The sequence below is a fragment of the Oncorhynchus gorbuscha genome, linkage group LG04, assembly GCF_021184085.1.
Source record: "Oncorhynchus gorbuscha isolate QuinsamMale2020 ecotype Even-year linkage group LG04, OgorEven_v1.0, whole genome shotgun sequence".
Taxonomy (NCBI): Eukaryota; Metazoa; Chordata; class Actinopteri; order Salmoniformes; family Salmonidae; genus Oncorhynchus; species Oncorhynchus gorbuscha.
The window spans coordinates 18,624,876-18,646,275 of record NC_060176.1 but is presented as its reverse complement, the minus strand read 5'-3'; the positions used below and the strand labels follow the sequence as shown (position 1 = coordinate 18,646,275).

The window sequence follows — 21,400 nt, the reverse complement described above, 5'->3', positions numbered from 1 at the left end:
GAAGCACTTTTCCAAAGTGATTGACACATTCAGTTTTGTTCATATTAGTAATATAAAGATATGGTTCTCAGGGCTTTAAACTTGTATGTCATGATAAAGTTTTACTTGATATCTTGTGTGTGTGTGGTTTTTGAAGTGTGGCTTGGATTTCCTTTGTCCTTCCTTTCGCATGGGGCCAACTCTATTATTTGGAAGAACAACGGCGAAATACACTGGTGAAATTGAACTAGGCCTACTCTCATATCCCCGTGTGGACCTTTTTTAAATATTCATTTTCATTGGCACATGAATGATACAGGACTTGGAGCCGTGTTTCAGCAGCTGCACCGTAGAGATTAGAGCAAGAAATTTACAACTAAGTGCAGGAAGGTAGTTGATAACATTTTGTCAGTGTAAAAACATAAGGAGTTCCCTAATTACTAACCTCTACCCCACTTCTTATAATGTCCCATAAAGACCATGTGACAGCTGAGACCTATTTTACTACACTGGCCTAAACTGCCTGTTACTCAAGCATGGATTAAGCCTGCTCGGAAGGGGCCTCTCGCAATGAGAGGTGTCATAAGATGTTAGTATCGGTGGATAACCCTCAAACATTTTCTGTCATTTCTTTACAATGGGCCCGATTCCGACTTAGGGAATTACACCTTTCTTACTCACGCCTTTCCTACACACTTTCCCCCCACCCCCAGATGCTCTGACTCCTGGTAGCTCGCCACACCACCCGAACACTCATCTTTCACTCCTCAATGGTCTGACTCATGTTCACTTACTCAAACCATTTCATCTGTTACAGCAGAAATGTAAGCATTAAGTCAGCAGTGTGGATAGCACAGATACAGTACTGTGAAAAAGTAGCCCTCTTTCTCACTTTTTCTACTTTTGCATATTTTGTCTACTGATTATCAGACCTTCAACCTAATATTAGATCAAGGGAACCTGAGTGAACAAATAACAATGACATACATATTTCAGAAACAAATGTAACACAATGCCCATGTGACAAAGTAATTGCGATGTGGCAAGACTTGAAACGAGCAGCTTGAAAACCCACACATTTTGCTAAGTTAAAGCAGTTCTGCATGCAAAGAGTGGGCCATAATTCCTCCACGGCGATGTGAGACTGATCAACAACTACAGGAAGCATTTTGTTGCAGTCATTGCAGCTAAAAGGTGACAACCAGTTGTGTTACCAGTAAGGGGGCAATTACGTTTTCATGCAGGGGATTTGGGTGTTGCATAACTTTGTTAATTAAATAAGCATAAACTCAGGTTCCTTTTCTCTAATATTTGGTTTTGAAGATCTGATACCTTTCAGTATCAAAAATAGAGAAAATCAAAAAGGAGGCCAATAATTTGTCATGCAATGGTATCTAAAAACAATCTTTCCCTTGCGATATAATTACAGCCTGGGCTTTTCTCATTTAACACGAACTTTACTGATGCAATGTTTCAACAGCAAGAACATTTCACAAACATGTCATAAGTCCCTTTGATTTCACATACAGTGAGCTTCAAAAGTATTGGGGACAGTGGCATTTCTTGTTTAGGCTCTGTACTCCAGCACTTTGGATATTGGAGACACTTTTATTGTACATAAAAATAGCATTTGTTTCAAACACTTCTACATTAATGTGGATTATAGATAGTCCTGAATGAATTGTGGATAATGATGAGTGAGAACGATAGACGCATAGCTGCCCCCCCCCTCCAATGCTAACCTCCCCCTGTTATTGTAATGTTGAGAGGGGGTATGATATTTGTGCGTCTAACTTAATTAACAATTCATTCAGGACAGTCCGTAATCATGGTAGCATCCACATTAATGTAGAAGTGTTTAGACACATATTCTATTCTTATTTACAATAAAGGTGACTCCAAAAATGACACAATGCATTATTTATCATTCATTTCTATTGGGCACAAAATAATCTGGGACACAACCAAAACAAACAGCAAATGCATTCAACAATTTTGTACAGTATATGGAACCAAATACGAAACTTTTGACTACTTTAAAGTGCAGACGGTCAGATTGAATTTTAGTGTGTTTTCATCTATATTGAGTGAACCGTTTAGAAATTACAGCACTTGTTGTACATTGTCCCCCCATTTTAGGGGACAAATTCACCTTCTGTATATGTGTAAAGAATCATACCCTTTTTTTCAATTCCTGTTGCGTTCTGTGCAACAGAGTCAGGGTATATGCAGCAGTTTGGGCCGTCTGGCTCGTTGCGAACTGTGTGAAGACCATTCTTACTAACAAAGATCGTAATTAATTTTCCTGACTTTTACATAATTATGACATAACATTGAAGGTTGTGCAATGTAACAGCAATATTTAGACTTAGGGATGCCACCCGTTTGATAAAATACGTAACGGTTCTGTATTTTGAAATGATAGTTTCCGGATTTGAACATATTAATGACTCGTATTTCTGTGTGTTTATTATATTGTAATTACGTCTATGATTTGATATTTGATAGAGCAGTCTGACTGAGTGGTGGAAGGCAGCACCAGGCTCGTAAGCATTCATTCAAACAGCACTTTCCTGTGTTTGCCAGCAGCTCTTCGCTGTGCTTCAAGCATTTCACTGTTTATAACTTCAAGCTTATCAACTCCCGAGATTAGGCTGGCAATACTATAGTGCCTGTAAGAACATCCAATAGTCAAAGGTATATGAAATACAAATGGTATAGAGAAATAGTCCAATAATTCCTATAATAACTACAACCTAAAACTTCTTAACTGGGAATATTGAAGACTCATGTTAAAAGGAACCACCAGCTCTCATATATGTTCTCATGTTCTGAGCAAGAAACTTATCTTTTTTACATGGCACATACTGCACTTTTACTTTCTTCTCCAACACTGTGTATTTGCATTATTTAAACCAAATTTAACATGTTTCATTTATTTGAGACTAATTTTATTTTATTTATGTATTATATTAAGTTAAAATAAAAGTGTACATTCAGTATTGTTGGAATTGTCATTATTACAAATATATATATATAGAAATCGGCCGATTAATCGGTATGGGTAATTTTTTTTGGGGTCCTCCAATAATCGGTATAGGCATTGGAAAATCATAATCGGTCACCCTCTAATAGAGATTATGCAAAAAATGCCATGGTAATAGAAACATGTAAGTTTACACACTCCCAGGAATGTCATACATGATGGATCATTAGCTTATACAGTTCACTAACTTTCACACATCTAGATGTCCGGGTGGGGTGGGTGTAGAGCCAGAGACAGCAGTGGGGTCAAACTGTAGACCCCAGTTCCTACATTTGAACATAAAAATGGATTTAATCAAACAAAACTATGCTATATTTTATCTCTGGGACCCGCAAGATTACTTCATGTAAGTACATTATTTACCTTCAGAGGTGAATGTATAAAACCAGTTGCTTTGATAAAGGGTTTTGTTGTGCACTCAAACAATATCATGATTTTTTTCATTGTAATAGCTACTGTTAATTGGAAACTGCAGTTAGATTAACAAGAATTTAAGCTTTCTGCCCATACTGTATGTATGTCTATGTCCCAGAAAGCTGGCTGTTGTATACAACGTCATTCTAGTCACATTAGGGACACCCACCCCGTAGAGGTTAACCTCAAAGTTATTGTATAATTTTAAATCCAAAGTGCTGGAGTACAAAGCCAAAACAACATCAAACAATTGTCACTGTCCCAATACTTTTGGAGCTCACTATAATTATATGTATTAATACAAATAAATAAGCAACAGAAAAAAATATATACAGTACCGGTCAAAAGTTTGGACACACCTACTCATTCAAGGGTTTTTCTTTATTTTTTACTATTTTCTACATTGTAGAATAATAGTGAAGACATACACTATGAAATAGCACATATGGAATCATGTAGTAACCAAAAAAGTGTTAAACAAATCAAAATATATTTGATATTTGAGATTCTTCAAAGTAGCCACCCTTTGCCTTGATGACAACTTTGCACACTCGTTGCATTCTCTCAACCAGCTTCACCTAGAATGCTTTTCAGTCTTCAAGGACTTTTCCTCCACTCTGCGGTCTAACTCATCCCAAAAAAAATCTCAATTGGGTTGAGGTCGGGTGATTGTGGAGTTCAGGTCATCTGATGCAGCACTCCATCACTCTCCTTCTTGGTCAAATAGCCCTTACACAGCCTGGAGGTGTGTTGGGTCATTGTCCTGTTGAAAAACAAATGATAGTCCCACTAAGAGCAAACCAGACGGGATGGCGTATCGTTGCAGAATGCTGTGGTAGCCATGCTGGTTAAAGGTGCCTTGAACTCTAAATAAATCACTGACAGTGTCACCATCAAAGCACCCCCGCACCATCACACCTCCTCCTCCATGCTTCACGGTGGGAACCACACATGCGGAGATCATACGGTCACCTACTTTGCGTCTCACAAGGACACGGTAGTTGGAACCCAAAATTTTGACTCATCAGGCCAAAGGACAGATTTCCACCAGTCTAATGTCCATTGCATGTTTCTTGGCCCAAATTAGTTTTGTTTTTTGATTCCATATGTGTTATTTCATAGTTTTGATGTCTTCACTATAATTCTACAATGTAGAAAATAGTACAAATAAATAAAACCCCTGCAATGTCAACATTTTTAACTGGTACTGTATATATTTAAAACTATCATGCTGTTAGCGTGAAACTTAAAAGTTAAGAAAATATATATATATTTCTAAAATGTCTAAAACATAAGTGTTTTAGCAATATACTATACATTCATATTGTCACATAAAATATTTGAAACATCTGCAAAGTTCCATATTAGAAAAAAGAGCATGATTATAAAATATATAAAGGCCAATTCCTCCAGATAAATCATTAACTTAGCACAAGTGCAGTTCCTTCAACTTCTACAGCGTTCTGTTTTTTGACCAATTGATCGTGAAAGAAACAAAGGAAATGGCTCAGTCACTTGACTGTTGACTGTCATGTACTATTCTTGATGTAGCGTGGGTGTAAGCAAGACCAAAGTACAAGTGCAGACATGTCCAAGTCAAGTCCGCTAGGTCATAGGGCTGGGGTGAAAACCCACAGAGCTGATTCTAGCAGAGCAAAGTCAGGACCAGTGTTAGTACCAGACCCAGACAAGCCAAGCGGGGAGAGGTCAGGCCTGTGGCCCCACTGTCTAGCTGTAACTTATATTGTACCAGGGTCCTGTGGTAGCCCCTCTCCTCAGACACACAGCTGTATGTTCCCTGATGCTCAGGGCCCATGCTCTCTATTATCAGGAGACACTGGTGCTTTGACCCTGTGGAGATGCACGGTGTTGCTGTGGTGTTGCCATGGTGCCTCCAGCTGTACTCAGCATGGCTGGACAAGGTTGGGCAACTGAGGAAGTACTTTGAAGATAGAGGAATTCTGATTCCATCTGCAGCGCCAACTGGTGACCTTGGAAAGTAAACTAAGAGCAAAACATTGTAAGACTTCCATAGCTAACCATTGTGGATGGTTTCCATCCTTTACTTTAGTACATGGTCATAATAAATGGTTTTGTATTTATACAAGGGTGGCTGTAACACACTACCCACCTCTGGACATGTTGCTGCATACCTGATGGTTCCCGTTCTCCACATCCTGAATTGTCTTACTGTAAAAAGACAAGCACATATGAGTTAAGGAGTCTCAACAAGCAACTCAACCAGAAAATAGTGAATGTCTCTTTTCTCTCAGAGGTTCCTCATTCCGGTCTATGGTGTAGTAGGGTGTCTATCTTGTGGTGGGCAGAGTGATAGTTATTTATTTCAACTTCGTATTTCGTCGTCCTAACGTAGTCTACACTGCTATCTGCCCAGCAGCTAGCCAGCTAGCAAACGTCCACCGTCTACCGAATAGCAGCACTGTAGAAACTATTACACTCAACTGAACAACTTGATTAGTGTAGTGTTAGCTAGCTACATAGTTGTCTTTGCTGTCTTCGTATCCAAGATAATTGTGTAGTTTAGAGCGTGTAGTCTTAGAGTGATTATCTTAATTTACCGAGGTTAGCTAGCCAGCTATTTGTCGTCCTTAACGTAGGAGACACTGCTAGCTAGCCAACAGCTAGCCAACGTCTACTGAATAGAACTTCCGCACTCAACAACCCGGTCGCATTCCGCTTCGCTCCACAGGTAGTATCACATTTTTCATTTCATTTCATTACAGCACAACGGTTTGATTTGTTTGATCGTAGCTAGCTACATAGCCGTCTGTGTATCAAAGATAATTGTGTAGTCTAGAGCGATTTTCTAGGTTAGCTAGCCAGCTATTGTCGTTCTTTTAACGCAACGTAACGTAATCAACACTGCTAGCTAGCCAGCTAGCCCCCGAATAGCAGCACTGTAGAAACTACTACACTCAACGGAACGACTTGATTAGTGTAGTGTCAACAACGCAGCCACTGTCAGCTAGCCTACAAAGTCAACAACGCAGCCACTGCCAGCTAGCCTACTTCAGCAGTACTGTATCATTTTTAATAATTTTAGTCAATAAGATTCTTGCTACGTAAGCTTAACTTTCTGAACATTCGAGACGTGTAGTCCACTTGTCATTCCAATCTCCTTGCATTAGCGTAGCCTCTTCTGTAGCCTGTCAACTATGTGTCTGTCTATCCCTGTTCTCTCCTCTCTGCACAGACCATACAAACGCTCCACACCGCGTGGCCGCTGCCACCCTAATCTGGTGGTCCCAGCGCGCACGACCCACGTGGAGTTCCAGGTCTCCGGTAGCCTCTGGAACTGCCGATCTGCAGCCAACAAGGCAGAGTTCATCTCAGCCTATGCCTCCCTCCAGTCCCTCGACTTCTTGGCACTGACAGAAACATGGATCACCACAGATAACACTGCTACTCCTACTGCTCTCTCTTCGTCCGCCCACGTGTTCTCGCACACCCCGAGAGCTTCTGGTCAGCGGGGTGGTGGCATAGGGATCCTTATCTCTCCCATGTGGTCATTCTCTCTTTCTCCCCTTACCCATCTGTCTATCGCCTCCTTTGAATTTCATGCTGTCACAGTTACCAGCCCTTTCAAGCTTAACATCCTTATCATTTATCGCCCTCCAGGTCCCCTCGGAGAGTTCATCAATGAGCTTGATGCCTTGATAAGCTCCTTTCCTGAGGACGGCTCACCTCTCACAGTTCTGGGCGACTTTAACCTCCCCACGTCTACCTTTGACTCATTCCTCTCTGCCTCCTTCTTTCCACTCCTCTCCTCTTTTGACCTCACCCTCTCACCTTCCCCCTACTCACAAGGCAGGCAATACGCTCGACCTCATCTTTACTAGATGCTGTTCTTCCACTAACCTCATTGCAACTCCCCTCCAAGTCTCCGACCACTACCTTGTATCCTTTTCCCTCTCGCTCTCATCCAACACTTCCCACACTGCCCCTACTCGGATGGTATCGCGCCGTCCCAACCTTCGCTCTCTCTCCCCCGCTACTCTCTCCTCTTCCATCCTATCATCTCTTCCCTCTGCTCAAACCTTCTCCAACCTATCTCCTGATTCTGCCTCCTCAACCCTCCTTTCCTCCCTTTCTGCATCCTTTGACTCTCTATGTCCCCTATCTTCCAGGCCGGCTCGGTCCTCCCCTCCCGCTCCGTGGCTTGACGACTCAATGCGAGCTCACAGAACAGGGCTCCGGAAGGCCGAGCGGAAATGGAGGAAAACTCGCCTCCCTGCGGACCTGGCATCCTTTCACTCCCTCCTCTCTACATTTTCCTCCTCTGTCTCTGCTGCTAAAGCCACTTTCTACCACTCTAAATTCCAAGCATCTGCCTCTAACCCTAGGAAGCTCTTTGCCACATTCTCCTCCCTCCTGAATCCTCCTCCCCCTCCCCCCCCCTCCTCCCTCTCTGCAGATGACTTCGTCAACCATTTTGAAAAGAAAATCGACGACATCCGATCCTCGTTTGCTAAGTCAAACAACATCGCTGGTTCTGCTCACACTGCCCTACCCTGTGCTCTGACCTCTTTCTCCCCTCTCTCTCCAGATGAAATCTCGCGTCTTGTGACGGCCGGCCGCCCAACAACCTGCCCGCTCGACCCTATCCCCTCCTCTCTTCTCCAGACCATTTCCGGAGACCTTCTCCCTTACCTCACCTCGCTCATCAACTTATCCCTGACCGCTGGCTACGTCCCTTCCGTCTTCAAGAGAGCGAGAGTTGCACCCCTTCTGAAAAAACCTACACTCGATCCCTCCGATGTCAACAACTACAGACCAGTATCCCTTCTTTCTTTTCTCTCCAAAACTCTTGAACGTGCCGTCCTTGGTCAGCTCTCCCGCTATCTCTCTCAGAATGACCTTCTTGATCCAAATCAGTCAGGTTTCAAGACTAGTCATTCAACTGAGACTGCTCTTCTCTGTATCACGGAGGCGCTCCGCACCGCTAAAGCTAACTCTCTCTCCTCTGCTCTCATCCTTCTAGACCTATCGGCTGCCTTCGATACTGTGAACCATCAGATCCTCCTCTCCACCCTCTCCGAGTTGGGCATCTCCGGCGCGGCCCACGCTTGGATTGCGTCCTACCTGACAGGTCGCTCCTACCAGGTGGCGTGGCGAGAATCTGTCTCCTCACCACGCGCTCTCACCACTGGTGTCCCCCAGGGCTCTGTTCTAGGCCCTCTCCTATTCTCGCTATACACCAAGTCACTTGGCTCTGTCATAACCTCACATGGTCTCTCCTATCATTGCTATGCAGACGACACACAATTAATCTTCTCCTTTCCCCCTTCTGATGACCAGGTGGCGAATCGCATCTCTGCATGTCTGGCAGACATATCAGTGTGGATGACGGATCACCACCTCAAGCTGAACTTCGGCAAGACGGAGCTGCTCTTCCTCCCGGGAAGGACTGCCCGTTCCATGATCTCGCCATCACGGTTGACAACTCCATTGTGTCCTCCTCCCAGAGCGCTAAGAACCTTGGCGTGATCCTGGACAACAAACTGTCGTTCTCAACTAACATCAAGGCGGTGGCCCGTTCCTGTAGGTTCATGCTCTACAACATCCGCAGAGTACGACCCTGCCTCACACAGGAAGCGGCGCAGGTCCTAATCCAGGCACTTGTCATCTCCCGTCTGGATTACTGCAACTCGCTGTTGGCTGGGCTCCCTGCCTGTGCCATTAAACCCCTACAACTCATCCAGAACGCCGCAGCCCGTCTAGTGTTCAACCTTCCCAAGTTCTCTCACGTCACCCCGCTCCTCCGCTCTCTCCACTGGCTTCCAGTTGAAGCTCGCATCCGCTACAAGACCATGGTGCTTGCCTACGGAGCTGTGAGGGGAACGGCACCTCAGTACCTCCAGGCTCTGATCAGGCCCTACACCCAAATAAGGGCACTGCGTTCATCCACCTCTGGCCTGCTCGCCTCCCTACCACTGAGGAAGTACAGTTCCCGCTCAGCTCAGTCAAAACTGTTCGCTGCTCTGGCTCCCCAATGGTGGAACAAACTCCCTCACGACGCCAGGACAGCGGAGTCAATCACCACCTTCCGGAGACACCTGAAACCCCACCTCTTTAAGGAATACCTAGGATAGGATAAAGTAATCCTTCTCACCCCCCCCCTTAAAATATTTAGATGCACTATTGTAAAGTGGTTGTTCCACTGGATGTCATAAGGTGAATGCACCAATTTGTAAGTCGCTCTGGATAAGAGCGTCTGCTAAATGACTTAAATGTAAATGTAAATGTAAATTTAAAACTGCAGAGCTGAACTGAAACCACAGTGCATAGAGCGTTTGACTACACGAGAGGAAGTGTAGTATACTTTTAACAGCAGGTGGGGATCAGAGTGAGAACTAACATTTCCCACTGACACACACTGCAGACAGACTTGTATGTTACATTTAATCTAATGAAGTATATTGTGTTTGTTTTCATGCCTCAGCTGACATCACATTTGTTTGAACTATATTTTGTTTGTTTTCGTGGCCTCATCTGACACCACATTAGTTTGAACAAGGGCCATGTGTGTTAACATCATTCTGGAAAAACTGTTTCTGGCCATGTTGAGCTGAACTGATGGAAAATAAGGTTCACAGGCTCACAGGAAAACACAGAGAGGAAAGCAATATGTCGGCAACCATTCATGAGAAATCTATTTTCAAATCACCATTAAACATCTATACAGCAGATGCTATAATCTGAAAGCAGGCTGTGCTTGGTCTCACTTTGTAGCTGTGGTGCAGTGATGGCCATCCCAGCCACAGTAAGGGTCTCTGGCCAGGACACAGTCTTCACACTGGGCTCCATACTGCTCACAGCTGCCCAGGTCAATCTGAACCAACTCTCTGCTGGAGGCCAGATACAGCTTCCCCTTGAACACAACACCACAAAAACATTAGTACTCAAAAGGGTTCTACCTAGAACCTAAAAGGGTTCTACATAGAACCTAATAGGGTTCTTCCATTGTCCCCATCGAAGAACCCTTTTTGTTTCCAGGTAGAACCCTTTTGAGTTCCATGTAAAACCCTTTACAGAGTTCTACATGGAACCCAAAAGGGTACATTGTAGGAAATACTGGAACAATGACTTGACTGCAAAACAAAGTTAGTGGCTTACAATTAGAACACCGCTTATTCTACAATATTATTATAGAGATATAAATATAGTTATGGTTGAATTTGTCCCTGTCTTTTTATATTTTTTATTTCACCTTTATTTAACCAGGTAGGCTAGTTGAGAACATGTTCTCATTTGCAATTGTGACCAGGCCAAGATAAAGCATAGCAATTCGACACATACAACAACACAGAGTTACACATGGAATAAACAAAACATACAGTCAATAATACAGTAGAAAAAAAGAAAACAAAAAGTCTATATAGAGTGAGTGCAAATGAGGTAAGATAAGGGAGGTAAGGCAATAAATAGGCCATGGTGGCAAAGTAATTACAATATAGCAATAAAACACTGGAATGGTAGATGTGCAGAAGATTAATGGGCAAGTAGAGATACTGGGGTGCAAAGGAGCAAGATAAATAAATACAGTATGGGGATGAGGTAGATAAATGGGCTGTTTACAGATGGGCTATGTACAGGTGCAGTGATCTGTAAGCTGCTCTGACAGCTGGTGCTTAAAGCTAGTGAGGGAGATATGAGTCTCCAGCTTCAGTGATTTTTGTAGTTCGTTCCAGTCATTGGCAGCAGAGAACTGGAAGGGAAAGGTGACCAAAGGAGGAATTGGCTTTGGGATATGAGATATACCTGCTGGAGCTCGTGCTACGAGTGGGTGCTGCTATGGTGAGCAGTGAGCTGAGATAAGGCGGGGCTTTACCTAGCAGAGACTTGTAGATAACCTGTAGCCAGTGGGTTTGGCGACGAGTATGAAACGAGGGCCAACTAACAAGAGCGTACAGGTCGCAGTGGTGGGTAATGTATGGGGCTTTGGTGACAAAACGGATGGCACTGTGATGGACTGCATCCAATTTGTTGAGTAGAGTGTTGGAGGCTATTTTATAGATGACATCGCCGAAGTCGAGGATAGGATGGTCAGTTTTACGAGGGTGTGTTTGGCAGCATGAGTGAAGGATGCTTTGTCGCAATATAGAAAGCCATTTCTAGATTTAATTTTGGATTGGAGATGCTTAATGTGAGTCTGGAAGGAGAGTTTACAGTCTAGCCAGACACCTAGGTATTTGTAGTTGTCCACGTATTCTAAGTCGGAGCCATCCAGAGTAGTGATGCTGGATGGACGGGCAGGTGCGGGCAGTGATCGATTGAATAGCATGCATTAGTTTTACTTGCATTTAAGAGCAGTTGGAGGCCACGAAAGGAGAGTTGTATGGCATTGAAGCTCGTCTGGAGGTTAGTTAACACAGTGTCCAAAGAGGGGCCAGAAGTATACAGAATGGAGTCGTCTGCGTAGAGGTGGATCAGAGAATGACCAGCAGCAAGAGCGACATCATTGATGTATATAGAAAAGGGAGTCGGCCGGAGAATTTAACCCTGTAGCACCCCCATAGAGACTGCCAGACGTCCGAACAACAGGCCCTCCGATTTGACACACTGAACTCTATCAGAGATGTAGTTGGTAAACCAGGCGAGGCAATCATTTGAGAAACCAAGGCTGTCGTGTCTGCCAATAAGAATGTGGTGATTGACAGAGTCGAAAGCCTTGGCCAGGTCGATGAAGGTTAAGATGTCATTTAGGACCTTGAGCGTGGCTGACGTGCACCCATGACCAACTCTGAAACCAGATTGCATAGCGGAGAAGGTACGGTGGGATTCGAAATGGTCGGTAATATGTTTGTCAACTTGGCTTTCGAAGACCTTAGAAAGACAGGGTAGGCTAGATATAGGTCTGTAGCAGTTTGGATCTAGAGTGTCACCCCCCTTTGAAGAGGGGGATGACCGCGGCAGCTTTCTTTGGGAATCTCAGACGATACGAAAGAGAGGTTGAACAGGCTAGTAATAGGGGTTGCAACAATTTTAGAAAGAGAGGCTCCAGATTGTCTAGCCCGGCTGATTTGTAGGGGTCCAGATCTTGCAGCTCTGTCAGAACATCAGCTATCTGGATTTGAGTGAAGGAGAAATGGTGGGGGCTTTGGCGGGTTGCTGTGGGGGGGTGCCGGGCAGTTGACCGGGGTAGGGGTAGCCAGGTGGAAAGCATGACCAGCCATAGAGAAATGCTTATTGAAATTCTCAATTATAGTGGATTTATCGGTGGTAACAGTGTTTCCTAGCCTCAGAGCAGTGGGCAGCTGGGAGGAGGTGCTCTTATTCTCCATGGACTTTACAGTGTCCCAGAACTTTTTCGAGTTTGTACTACAGGATGCAAATTTCTGTTTGAAAAAGCTAGCCTTAGCTTTCCTAACTGCTTGTGTATATTTGTTCCTAACTTCCCTGAAAAGTTGCATATCACGGGGGCTATTCGATGCTAATGCAGAACGCCACAGGATGTTTTTGTGCTGGTCAAGGGCAGACAGGTCTGGAGTGAACCAAGGACTATCTATTCCTAGTTCTACATTTTTTTGAATGGGGCATGCTTATTTAAGATGGTGAGGAAGGCACTTTTAAAGAATAACCAGGCATCATCTACTGACGGGATGAAGTCAATGTCATTCCAGGATACCCCAGCCAGGTTGATTAGAAAGGCCTGCTCACAGAAGTGTTTTAGGGAGCGTTTGACAGTGATGAGGGGTGGTCGTTTGGTCACAGACCCATTACAGATGCAGGCAATGAGGCAGTGATCGCTGAGATCTTGATTGAAAACTGCAGAGGTGTATTTGGAGTGCGAGTTAGGTAGGATGATATCTATGAGGATGCCCATGTTTACAGATTTGGGGTTGTACCTGGTAGGTTCATTGATCATTTGTGTGAGATTGAGGGCATCAAGCTTAGATTGTAGGATGGCCGGGGTGTTAAGCATGTCCCAGTTTAGGTCACCTAGTAGCACGAGCTCAGAAGATAGATGGGGGACAATCAATTCACATATGGTGTCGAGGGCACAGCTGGGGGCAGAGGGTGGTCTATAGCAAGCGGCAACATTGAAAGACTTGTTTCTGGAAAGGTTAATTTTTATAAGTAGAAGCTTGAACTGTTTGGGTACAGGCTTGGATAGTAATAGAGAACTCTGCAGGCTATCTGTGCTGTAGATTGCAACACCGCCCCCTTTGGTATTCTATCTCGGCGGAAAATGTTATGAGTTAGGGTTGGGGATTTCAGGGTTTTTGGTGGTTTTCCTAAGCCAGGATTCAGACACGGCTAAGACATCCGGGTTGGCAGAGTGTGCTAAAGCAGTGAGTAAAACAAACTTAGGGAGTAGGCTTCTAATGTTAACATGCATGAAACCAAGGCTTTTACAGTTACAGAAGTCAACAAATGAGAGTACCTGGGGAGTGGGAGTGGAGCTAGGCACTGCAGGACCTGGATTAACGTCTACATCACCAGAGGAACAGAGGAGAAGTAGGAGAAGTGTGCGGCTAAAGGCTACACGAACTGGCCGTCTAGCACGTTCGGAACAGAGAGTAAAAGGAGCAGGTTTCTGGGCACGATAGCATAGATTCAAGGCATAGTGTACAGACAAAGGTAAGGTAGGATGTGAGTACATTGGAGGTAAACCTAGGCATTGAGTAATGATGAGAGAGATATAGTCTCTAGAGACGTTTAAACCAGGTGATGTCATCGCATATGTAGGAGGTGGAACAACATGGTTGGTTAAGGCATATTGAGCAGAGCTGGAGGCTCTACAGTGAAATAAGACAGTAATCACTAACCAGGACAGTAATGGACGAGGCAATTTGATATTAGAGAAAGGCATGCGTAGCCAAGTGAACATATGGGTCCAGTGAGTGGTTGGGCTGACTGGGGACACGGCGATTCAGACAGTTATCAGGCCGATGCTAACAAGCTAACAGTTAGTAGGCCGGGGCTAAACACGCTAGCAGTTAGCAGACCAGGGCTAGCAAGCTAACAGTTAGCAGACCGGGGCAAGCAAGCTAGCAGTTAGCAGACTGGGGCTAGCAAGTTAGCAGAAGGGCCTTTGGGGGACTTTTGGGGGACGTCGCGATGGATGGAAGTCTGTTTTTGCATCTTCGTGCGGTAACGTCGATAGACCAGTCGTGGATTAGTAGGGTTCCAAGTAGCTCTAGGTAGCTAGCAGACCGGGGTTAGCAGAATGGGCCTTCAGCGGACGTCGCACCTTAGAGGCCTGTTGGAATCCTCGGGCAGATTATGTCAGTATTCTAGAAATAGAGGATTAGCGGGGTTCCGCCGATCGGCAGTAGAAGGGGTCCGAATATTGTAGCCCAGGAGTGGGCTTCGGTGGTAGCACAGGAGCCCTAGCCGGGCTATCTTCAGGCTAATTGTTGCTTGCTCCAGGATGGAAACGCTAGCCAGACCCGGGATTGCGGTTAGCTATCCAGGTGAAAATGTTCCGAGTTTGCGGTAGGAATCCGGGGATATGAAGAGAAAAAAAAGAAAAAAAGAAAAAATAGGTCCGTTATGCTCTGGTTTGAGTCACGTTGTTCGAACTGGCGAGAGCTTTCCCGAGCTAAAGGTTAGCTGATGACCGCTAGCAATGGTTTGCTGACTGATAGCTGGTAACTAGTTAGCTGGCTAGCTTCAGTTGAGGGATTCCAGATCCGAAGTAAATAGAAATACTTTAGATAAAAAAAGCAGATCCACGCCACATTGGGTGAGGCGGGTTGCAGGAGAGTATTTAGAAGTTGAGGTTTAGGAAAATATTTTTAAAAGATATGCGAAGAAAAAGATGTAAAAATATATATACAAGGGACACAACAGGACAAAGACGTCTGACTGCTACGTCATCTTGGATTGCTGTCTAGTGTCCCTCCCATCCCGTTCAGACCTCTGGGGCGTATTGTGTTCAGATTTTGGAAACCACCTTCCAATGTGGGCGCATTGGAGATGGATATAACGTTAGCAACAGCCTACAACATTCTGTGTATTTGAATAAGGCATGTGATTTCAAACCTGTGGCCAATACTTATTATCCAACTAAATCCACAATGCCATCAACTGATACGCAGATGGAATGCATTTTAAGGACAGCAACATCTACAGTTCTAACATCAAATGTTCAGCCGTGATCAAGTAACTGATACACATGTTAAAACATGGTTTGAAAAGGATCTCTTTGACTCTGTCTATTCCACTCAATGTCTCATTACTACATTGCTACCATTGTTGGATCTCAACGGGGAGGTTTCGGTGTGGGCTGTGTTCCTTGACTCACCGTGGATGAGTGCAACATCATACTAAGGATGTGTGCGCTGTAGTTAAAAGGTTGTAACTCAGCGATGATGAAGACTTGACCATCCCTCTCCAGAACCTTATGAATCCCTCCATTCTCTAGTGTACACACACACGCACGCACGCACGCACGCACGCACGCACGCACGCACACACACACACACACACACACACACACACACACACACACACACACACACACACACACACACACACACACAGCCAGTGTCAAACAGCAGTCATTCATCATTGAGGATATGAGTGAGAGTCAAACATTACAAAAATATGTGTGTAAGAAATGTCAACATAGTCATTTAAGCATAACACACACACAATAGTTCATGTTTCATCATAATGTTGAGACATCCTCTAGTCATATTACACCACTCACCATATTTATGAGTATCTATGACTATTGCTACAGTAATGCATCCGATACTGTACTTCAATTACATTCATCAGTCTCATGTCCGGGTTGTACATCTCTGACACCCTACAAACTGTTTTGCAAGCATTCATCTCAAGTTAGGGTTGATTGCATAAGTCTATGTGTGCCATGAAGGGAAATGAACTGTGGCTTGGCAAAGACTCCCAGCACAGTGTGATAAGAGTATACTTCCCCATAGCTCTCTTTTTAAACTTCAAAATAAACTATTGACAGGCTTTTTACTACACCTTACATCGTCAAAATAAAGTGTCACTTTACACCTTGTAGTACCATATATGGTCAATAGTATTTCAACCTTCTGAAAGCCTCTGTCTCTTGAAATTTGGGTACGTATAAGATGGAAACTTTCTCATCTTATCCACATTCCTATAAATTTACTGTACATATACACAATATGGCTCCTTATCATCACTTGCTGCAGGGTCATAAGGGGTCTATTTTTATTTATTTATTTCACCTTTATTTAACCAGGTAGGCAAGTTGAGAACAAGTTCTCATTTACAATTGCGACCTGGCCAAGATAAAGCAAAGCAGTTCGACAGATACAACGACACAGAGTTACACATGGAGTAAAACAAACATACAGTCAATAATACAGTATGAACAAGTCTATATACAATGTGAGCAAATGAGGTGTTAAAGGTCTCCAAACATAAGGTTTCCCGTCATTCCTTTCAGACTGATCATTTATGATTCATCGTCTAGAGATCAAAACTTCTCACCTAAAGACAGAAACAGGACATTCCCTTTGCCTTGGACTCTGTCCACGCAGATGTGGTGGTAATACTGGTGAGTGACCAGGAGAGGCCCACTGGTGACCCCCTCCTTCATCTCTGAAACCTTGTCCACCATCTTCAGGACTTCCATGGGGAGTTTAGTACTGTCTTCAACACACTACAAGAGGATGGACACGTATGTATACTTCAACATACACAGAATACAGTCCAATATTGTAGACATACAGAGTAAAGGAGTGGCGCTGACTAGAAAGTCATATTGTTGAGTATATTGTTTAGCATACCTCCCCAGGTCGTGGGCTTGGAATGGACCCCGTGTGCCCAGTGAAGTTGGAGGTTTTAAAGATGTGGTCAATATCTTCTATGGTGTAGACACATACAGCACTCATACCCCTAGGGATAGACACAGAGCTCAGCAAGTTTCAACTATCCACTGCAACTTCATGTCATAAACTGTACTACGAGTCCCTGCTACCAGCTCCTGTTGTGTTGTTATTGTGTATGTTACTAAGGTCCATTCTGAACTATCTACAGTATGTCGTCCTACCAGCCATTCCTGAAGAGTGCATAGACCCTGGTATCCTGCCACCTCTCTGCCAGAACAGTGTTCACGTCCACTAGCTGGGTGAAGTACAGCCTGCTGTCATGGTCTCCACAGAAGAGCCTGGCACTCAGCTTGGAGATCCACCTGAACTGCAGATAACCCTTAGGTCCTCCACGATCGGCCTGGAACACACATGCAACCACAGACATGTTAAGATAATCACAGTGGGCAGTGCACACACCACTCAAGGAGCCCCCCGATGGAATTAGTCTTAATTAAGGGCTTAAATGGACAGAAATGGAGTGGTACCACATATGAAAGATCTACAAATATTTTCTGAACTGCAACACTGGTGATTACATACAGTACAAACATGATTCATGTTCTACAGTATGTAGTGCTTACCAGTGGAGGCTGCTGGGGAGAACGGCTCATAATAATGGCCGGAACGGAGCAAATGGAATGGCATTAAAACACCTGGAAACCATGTGTTTGATGTATTTAATAGCATTCCACTGATTCGACTGCAGTTATTACCACAAGCCCATCCTCCCCAATTAAGGTGCCACCAACCTCCTGTGGTGCTTACCATGCAGACTTGAGCAACCCGGGGAACCCAGAGATCACAGCCCAAACACGGGCCTCGGTTCTTCTCTATGTAGAAAGCATATAGTCTGTCCTGCAGACGATCCTCTCTCTGCCCGCTAGCCACCAAACTCACATATCTCTGTTCTAAGGAAAAGAACAGGAGAAATAATGACAGTCCATGGACAGTCTGATCAGATACAGTGCCTTGCGAAGGTATTCGGCCCCCTTGAACTTTGCGACCTTTTGCCACATTTCAGGCTTCAAACATAAAGATATAAAACTGTATTTTTTTGTGAAGAATCAACAGCAAGTGGGACACAATCATGAAGTGGAACGACATTTATTGGATATTTTTTAAAAAATTAACAAATCAAAAACTGAAAAATTGGGCGTGCAAAATTATTCAGCCCCTTTACTTTCAGTGCAGCAAACTCTCCAGAAGTTCAGTGAGGATCTCTGAATGATCCAATGTTGACCTAAATGACTAATGATGATAAATACAATCCACCTCTGTGTAATCAAGTCTCCATATAAATGCATCTGCACTGTGATAGTCTCAGAGGTCCGTTAAAAGCGCAGAGAGCATCATGAAGAACAAGGAACACACCAGGCAGGTCCGAGATACTGTTGTGAAGAAGTTTAAAGCCGGATTCTGATACAAAAAGATTTCCCAAGCTTTAAACATCCCAAGGAGCACTGTGCAAGCGATAATATTTAAATGGAAGGAGTATCTAAACTAAACTTTCAGCTCATACAAGGAGAAGACTGATCAGAGATGCAGCCAAGAGGCCCATGATCACTCTGGATGAACTGCAGAGATCTACAGCTGAGGTGGGAGACTCTGTCCATAGGACAACAATCAGTCGTATATTGCACAAATCTGGCCTTTATGGAAGAGTGGCAAGAAGAAAGCCATTTCTTAAAGATATCCATAAAAAGTGTTGTTTAAAGTTTGCCACAAGCCACCTGGGAGACACAGCAGACATGTGGAAGAAGGTGCTCTGGTCAGATGAAACCAAAATTGCACCTTTTGGCAACAATGCAAAACGTTATGTTTGGCGTAAAAGCAACACAGCTCATCACCCTGAACACACCATCCCCACTGTCAAACATGGTGGTGGCAGCATCATGGTTTGGGCCTGCTTTTCTTCAGCAGGGACAGGGAAGATGGTTAAAATTGATGGGAAGATGGATGGAGCCAAATACAGGACCATTCTGGAAGAAAACCTGATGGAGTCTGCAAAAGACCTGAGACTGGGATGAAGATTTGTATTCCAACAAGACAATGATCCAAAACGTAAAGCAAAATCTACAATGGAATGGTTCAAAACTAAACATATCCAGGTTTTAGAATGGCCAAGTCAAAGTCCAGACCTGAATCCAATCGAAAATCTGTGGAAAGAACTGAAAACTGCTGTTCACAAATGCTCTCCATCCAACCTCACTGAGCTCGAGCTGTTTTGCAAGGAGGAATGGGAATAAATTTCAGTCTCTCGATGTGCAAAACTGATAGAGACATACCCCAAGCGACTTCACAGCTGTAATCGCAGCAAAAGGTGGCGCTACAAAGTATTAACTTAAGGGGGCTGAATAATTTTGCACGCCCAATTTTTCAGTTTTTGATTTGTTAAAAAAAATTGAAATATCCAATAAATGTCGTTCCACTTCATGATTGTGTCCCACTTGCTGTTGATTCTTCACAAAAAAATACAGTTTTATACCTTTATGTTTGAAGCCTGAAATGTGGCAAAAGATTGCAAAGTTCAAGGGGGCCGAATACTTTCGCAAGGCACTGTATACAGTACTACGCAAAACAATGTCAGGCCATGTCTTGTTCTCTCGCCCTGTTCCATACCTGTTCCACGGTTTTCTGTCCATAGTCTGTTCTTCCCGAACCTGTTGATCCCCACGGAACGCTCTGTGCCGGAGTGAGTGGTGTAGAACTGCTCTACCTCAGGAGAACCTGGAGACACAACACATTAGCTCAATAACCACTCCTGAACATTAGGTCATATTATAGGGTAATGTTTTCCATTTAGACATTTTCCTCACCAATGAGGAGCGACGGCTCTCTTTCATTTATGTGTTGTTTAATGTCTTGGATGTCCTTGGATGGAGTGCAGATAAACGGGTCGTCTGATGGGTTCTACAGTGGAATTGTTTTGTGTTAACACGCCAATGGCAAAATGGTACCATGAAAAGTATTGTATACTTATATAATGAAAAGTATGTCCCATACCATGTAACAGCACAGTGTGTGTTGTTGTCCATTGGTTCCACACAGGAACAGTTGGTTTGGATCTTTAGTCTTGCATAAAACAGTGATGTTATAGTGACAGTCCTGAAGGACAAAACAGAACTGGTTGTATACAAAATATTCTATTGTGTAACTTTAGTAATGACCTGTACTATAAAACCAACATCCTCTCATCTTTACATGATACTCACTGGAGATGTGGGATCATTACTTCTACAACCCTCTCCAAACACAGGACCCTGCAAAGGCAATCATTAAAAACATTGTACAGGTACAGATGTAGGATCTTCATTTGAGCCAGTTTAATAGAGCAGGAAAATACTCATGCAGCAACAGGACATGTGAATTATTATATGGATAATAATTAATGGACATTTTTTGTAGGCGTTGATACCTTTTTCTTTAGGGTAAATCAAGTGACATTTTAAAGTGGAAATTGCAAGCTTTAAAAGCCTTTTTAAACCTTGAATATATAACAAGTTTGCATTTCCTGCTGTGCAGCAATGACATAGTGATAAAAGTAAGATCCTACATCTGTACATGTAGAGTACTATAGGTTCTAATTATCAGAGTAAGAACTCGCCGGACACTACGAAAGCTTAAACCAACTTAATTCTTCCCAAAGGATCAAACAGCTGAATCGACAAAGACAAGGTTACAATAGTGGCAGCATATGTACCCCACTTTGGGTTGAGTCTCCTCCTTCTCGCTAAACATCGCATCTTTATTGCTAGGCAGGAAACTAAGTAATATTGGCAATAAACGGTTCCTTTTCCCATAACGTGACCTGACCTTGGTGACCTGACCTTGATCCCCTTATCCACATCACTCTTCCCTTATCAGTACTGCCACATGTTTTCCCTGCACTCAGCCTCTCATTTACATTTAAGCTTAATTACACCCACCATAACATTTCCTCCTACAGACATCTCCTGGTGTAAACTCTGGGCTAAGGCACCCGTCATGTCTCTATTAGGACTAATGATTAATAATAGTTAAAGCTCAAAAATCCAAACCCATCAGTACAATGTTCAATACATCCATTTCAATGTAATCTAGTCTACAGCATGTAAGAGGGGAAGGACTGTTTAGCTAA

General features: G+C 43.7%; 1 protein-coding gene across 2 annotated transcripts in view; it reads right to left on the bottom strand.

Moving 5' to 3' along the window:
- Positions 1-4,303: 4,303 nt before the first annotated feature.
- LOC124033125 (semaphorin-7A-like) overlaps positions 4,304-21,400 on the bottom strand; it is a 38,106-nt gene continuing 21,009 nt past the window's right edge. Inside the window, exons 3-14 of one of the 2 annotated variants that reach the window (XM_046345065.1) lie at positions 20,496-20,543; positions 20,287-20,388; positions 20,100-20,193; positions 19,903-20,010; positions 18,049-18,191; positions 17,463-17,641; positions 17,200-17,308; positions 16,901-17,072; positions 15,714-15,829; positions 10,186-10,331; positions 5,571-5,629; positions 4,304-5,443 (exon numbers count right to left, since the gene is read on the bottom strand). In XM_046345065.1, the coding sequence (XP_046201021.1) occupies positions 5,085-5,443; positions 5,571-5,629; positions 10,186-10,331; positions 15,714-15,829; positions 16,901-17,072; positions 17,200-17,308; positions 17,463-17,641; positions 18,049-18,191; positions 19,903-20,010; positions 20,100-20,193; positions 20,287-20,388; positions 20,496-20,543 (1,635 nt within the window). In that variant the 3' untranslated portion in view covers positions 4,304-5,084. The remainder of the gene's footprint in view (positions 5,444-5,570; positions 5,630-10,185; positions 10,332-15,713; positions 15,830-16,900; positions 17,073-17,199; positions 17,309-17,462; positions 17,642-18,048; positions 18,192-19,902; positions 20,011-20,099; positions 20,194-20,286; positions 20,389-20,495; positions 20,544-21,400) is intronic. The other variant, XM_046345066.1, reaches the window with a different exon arrangement.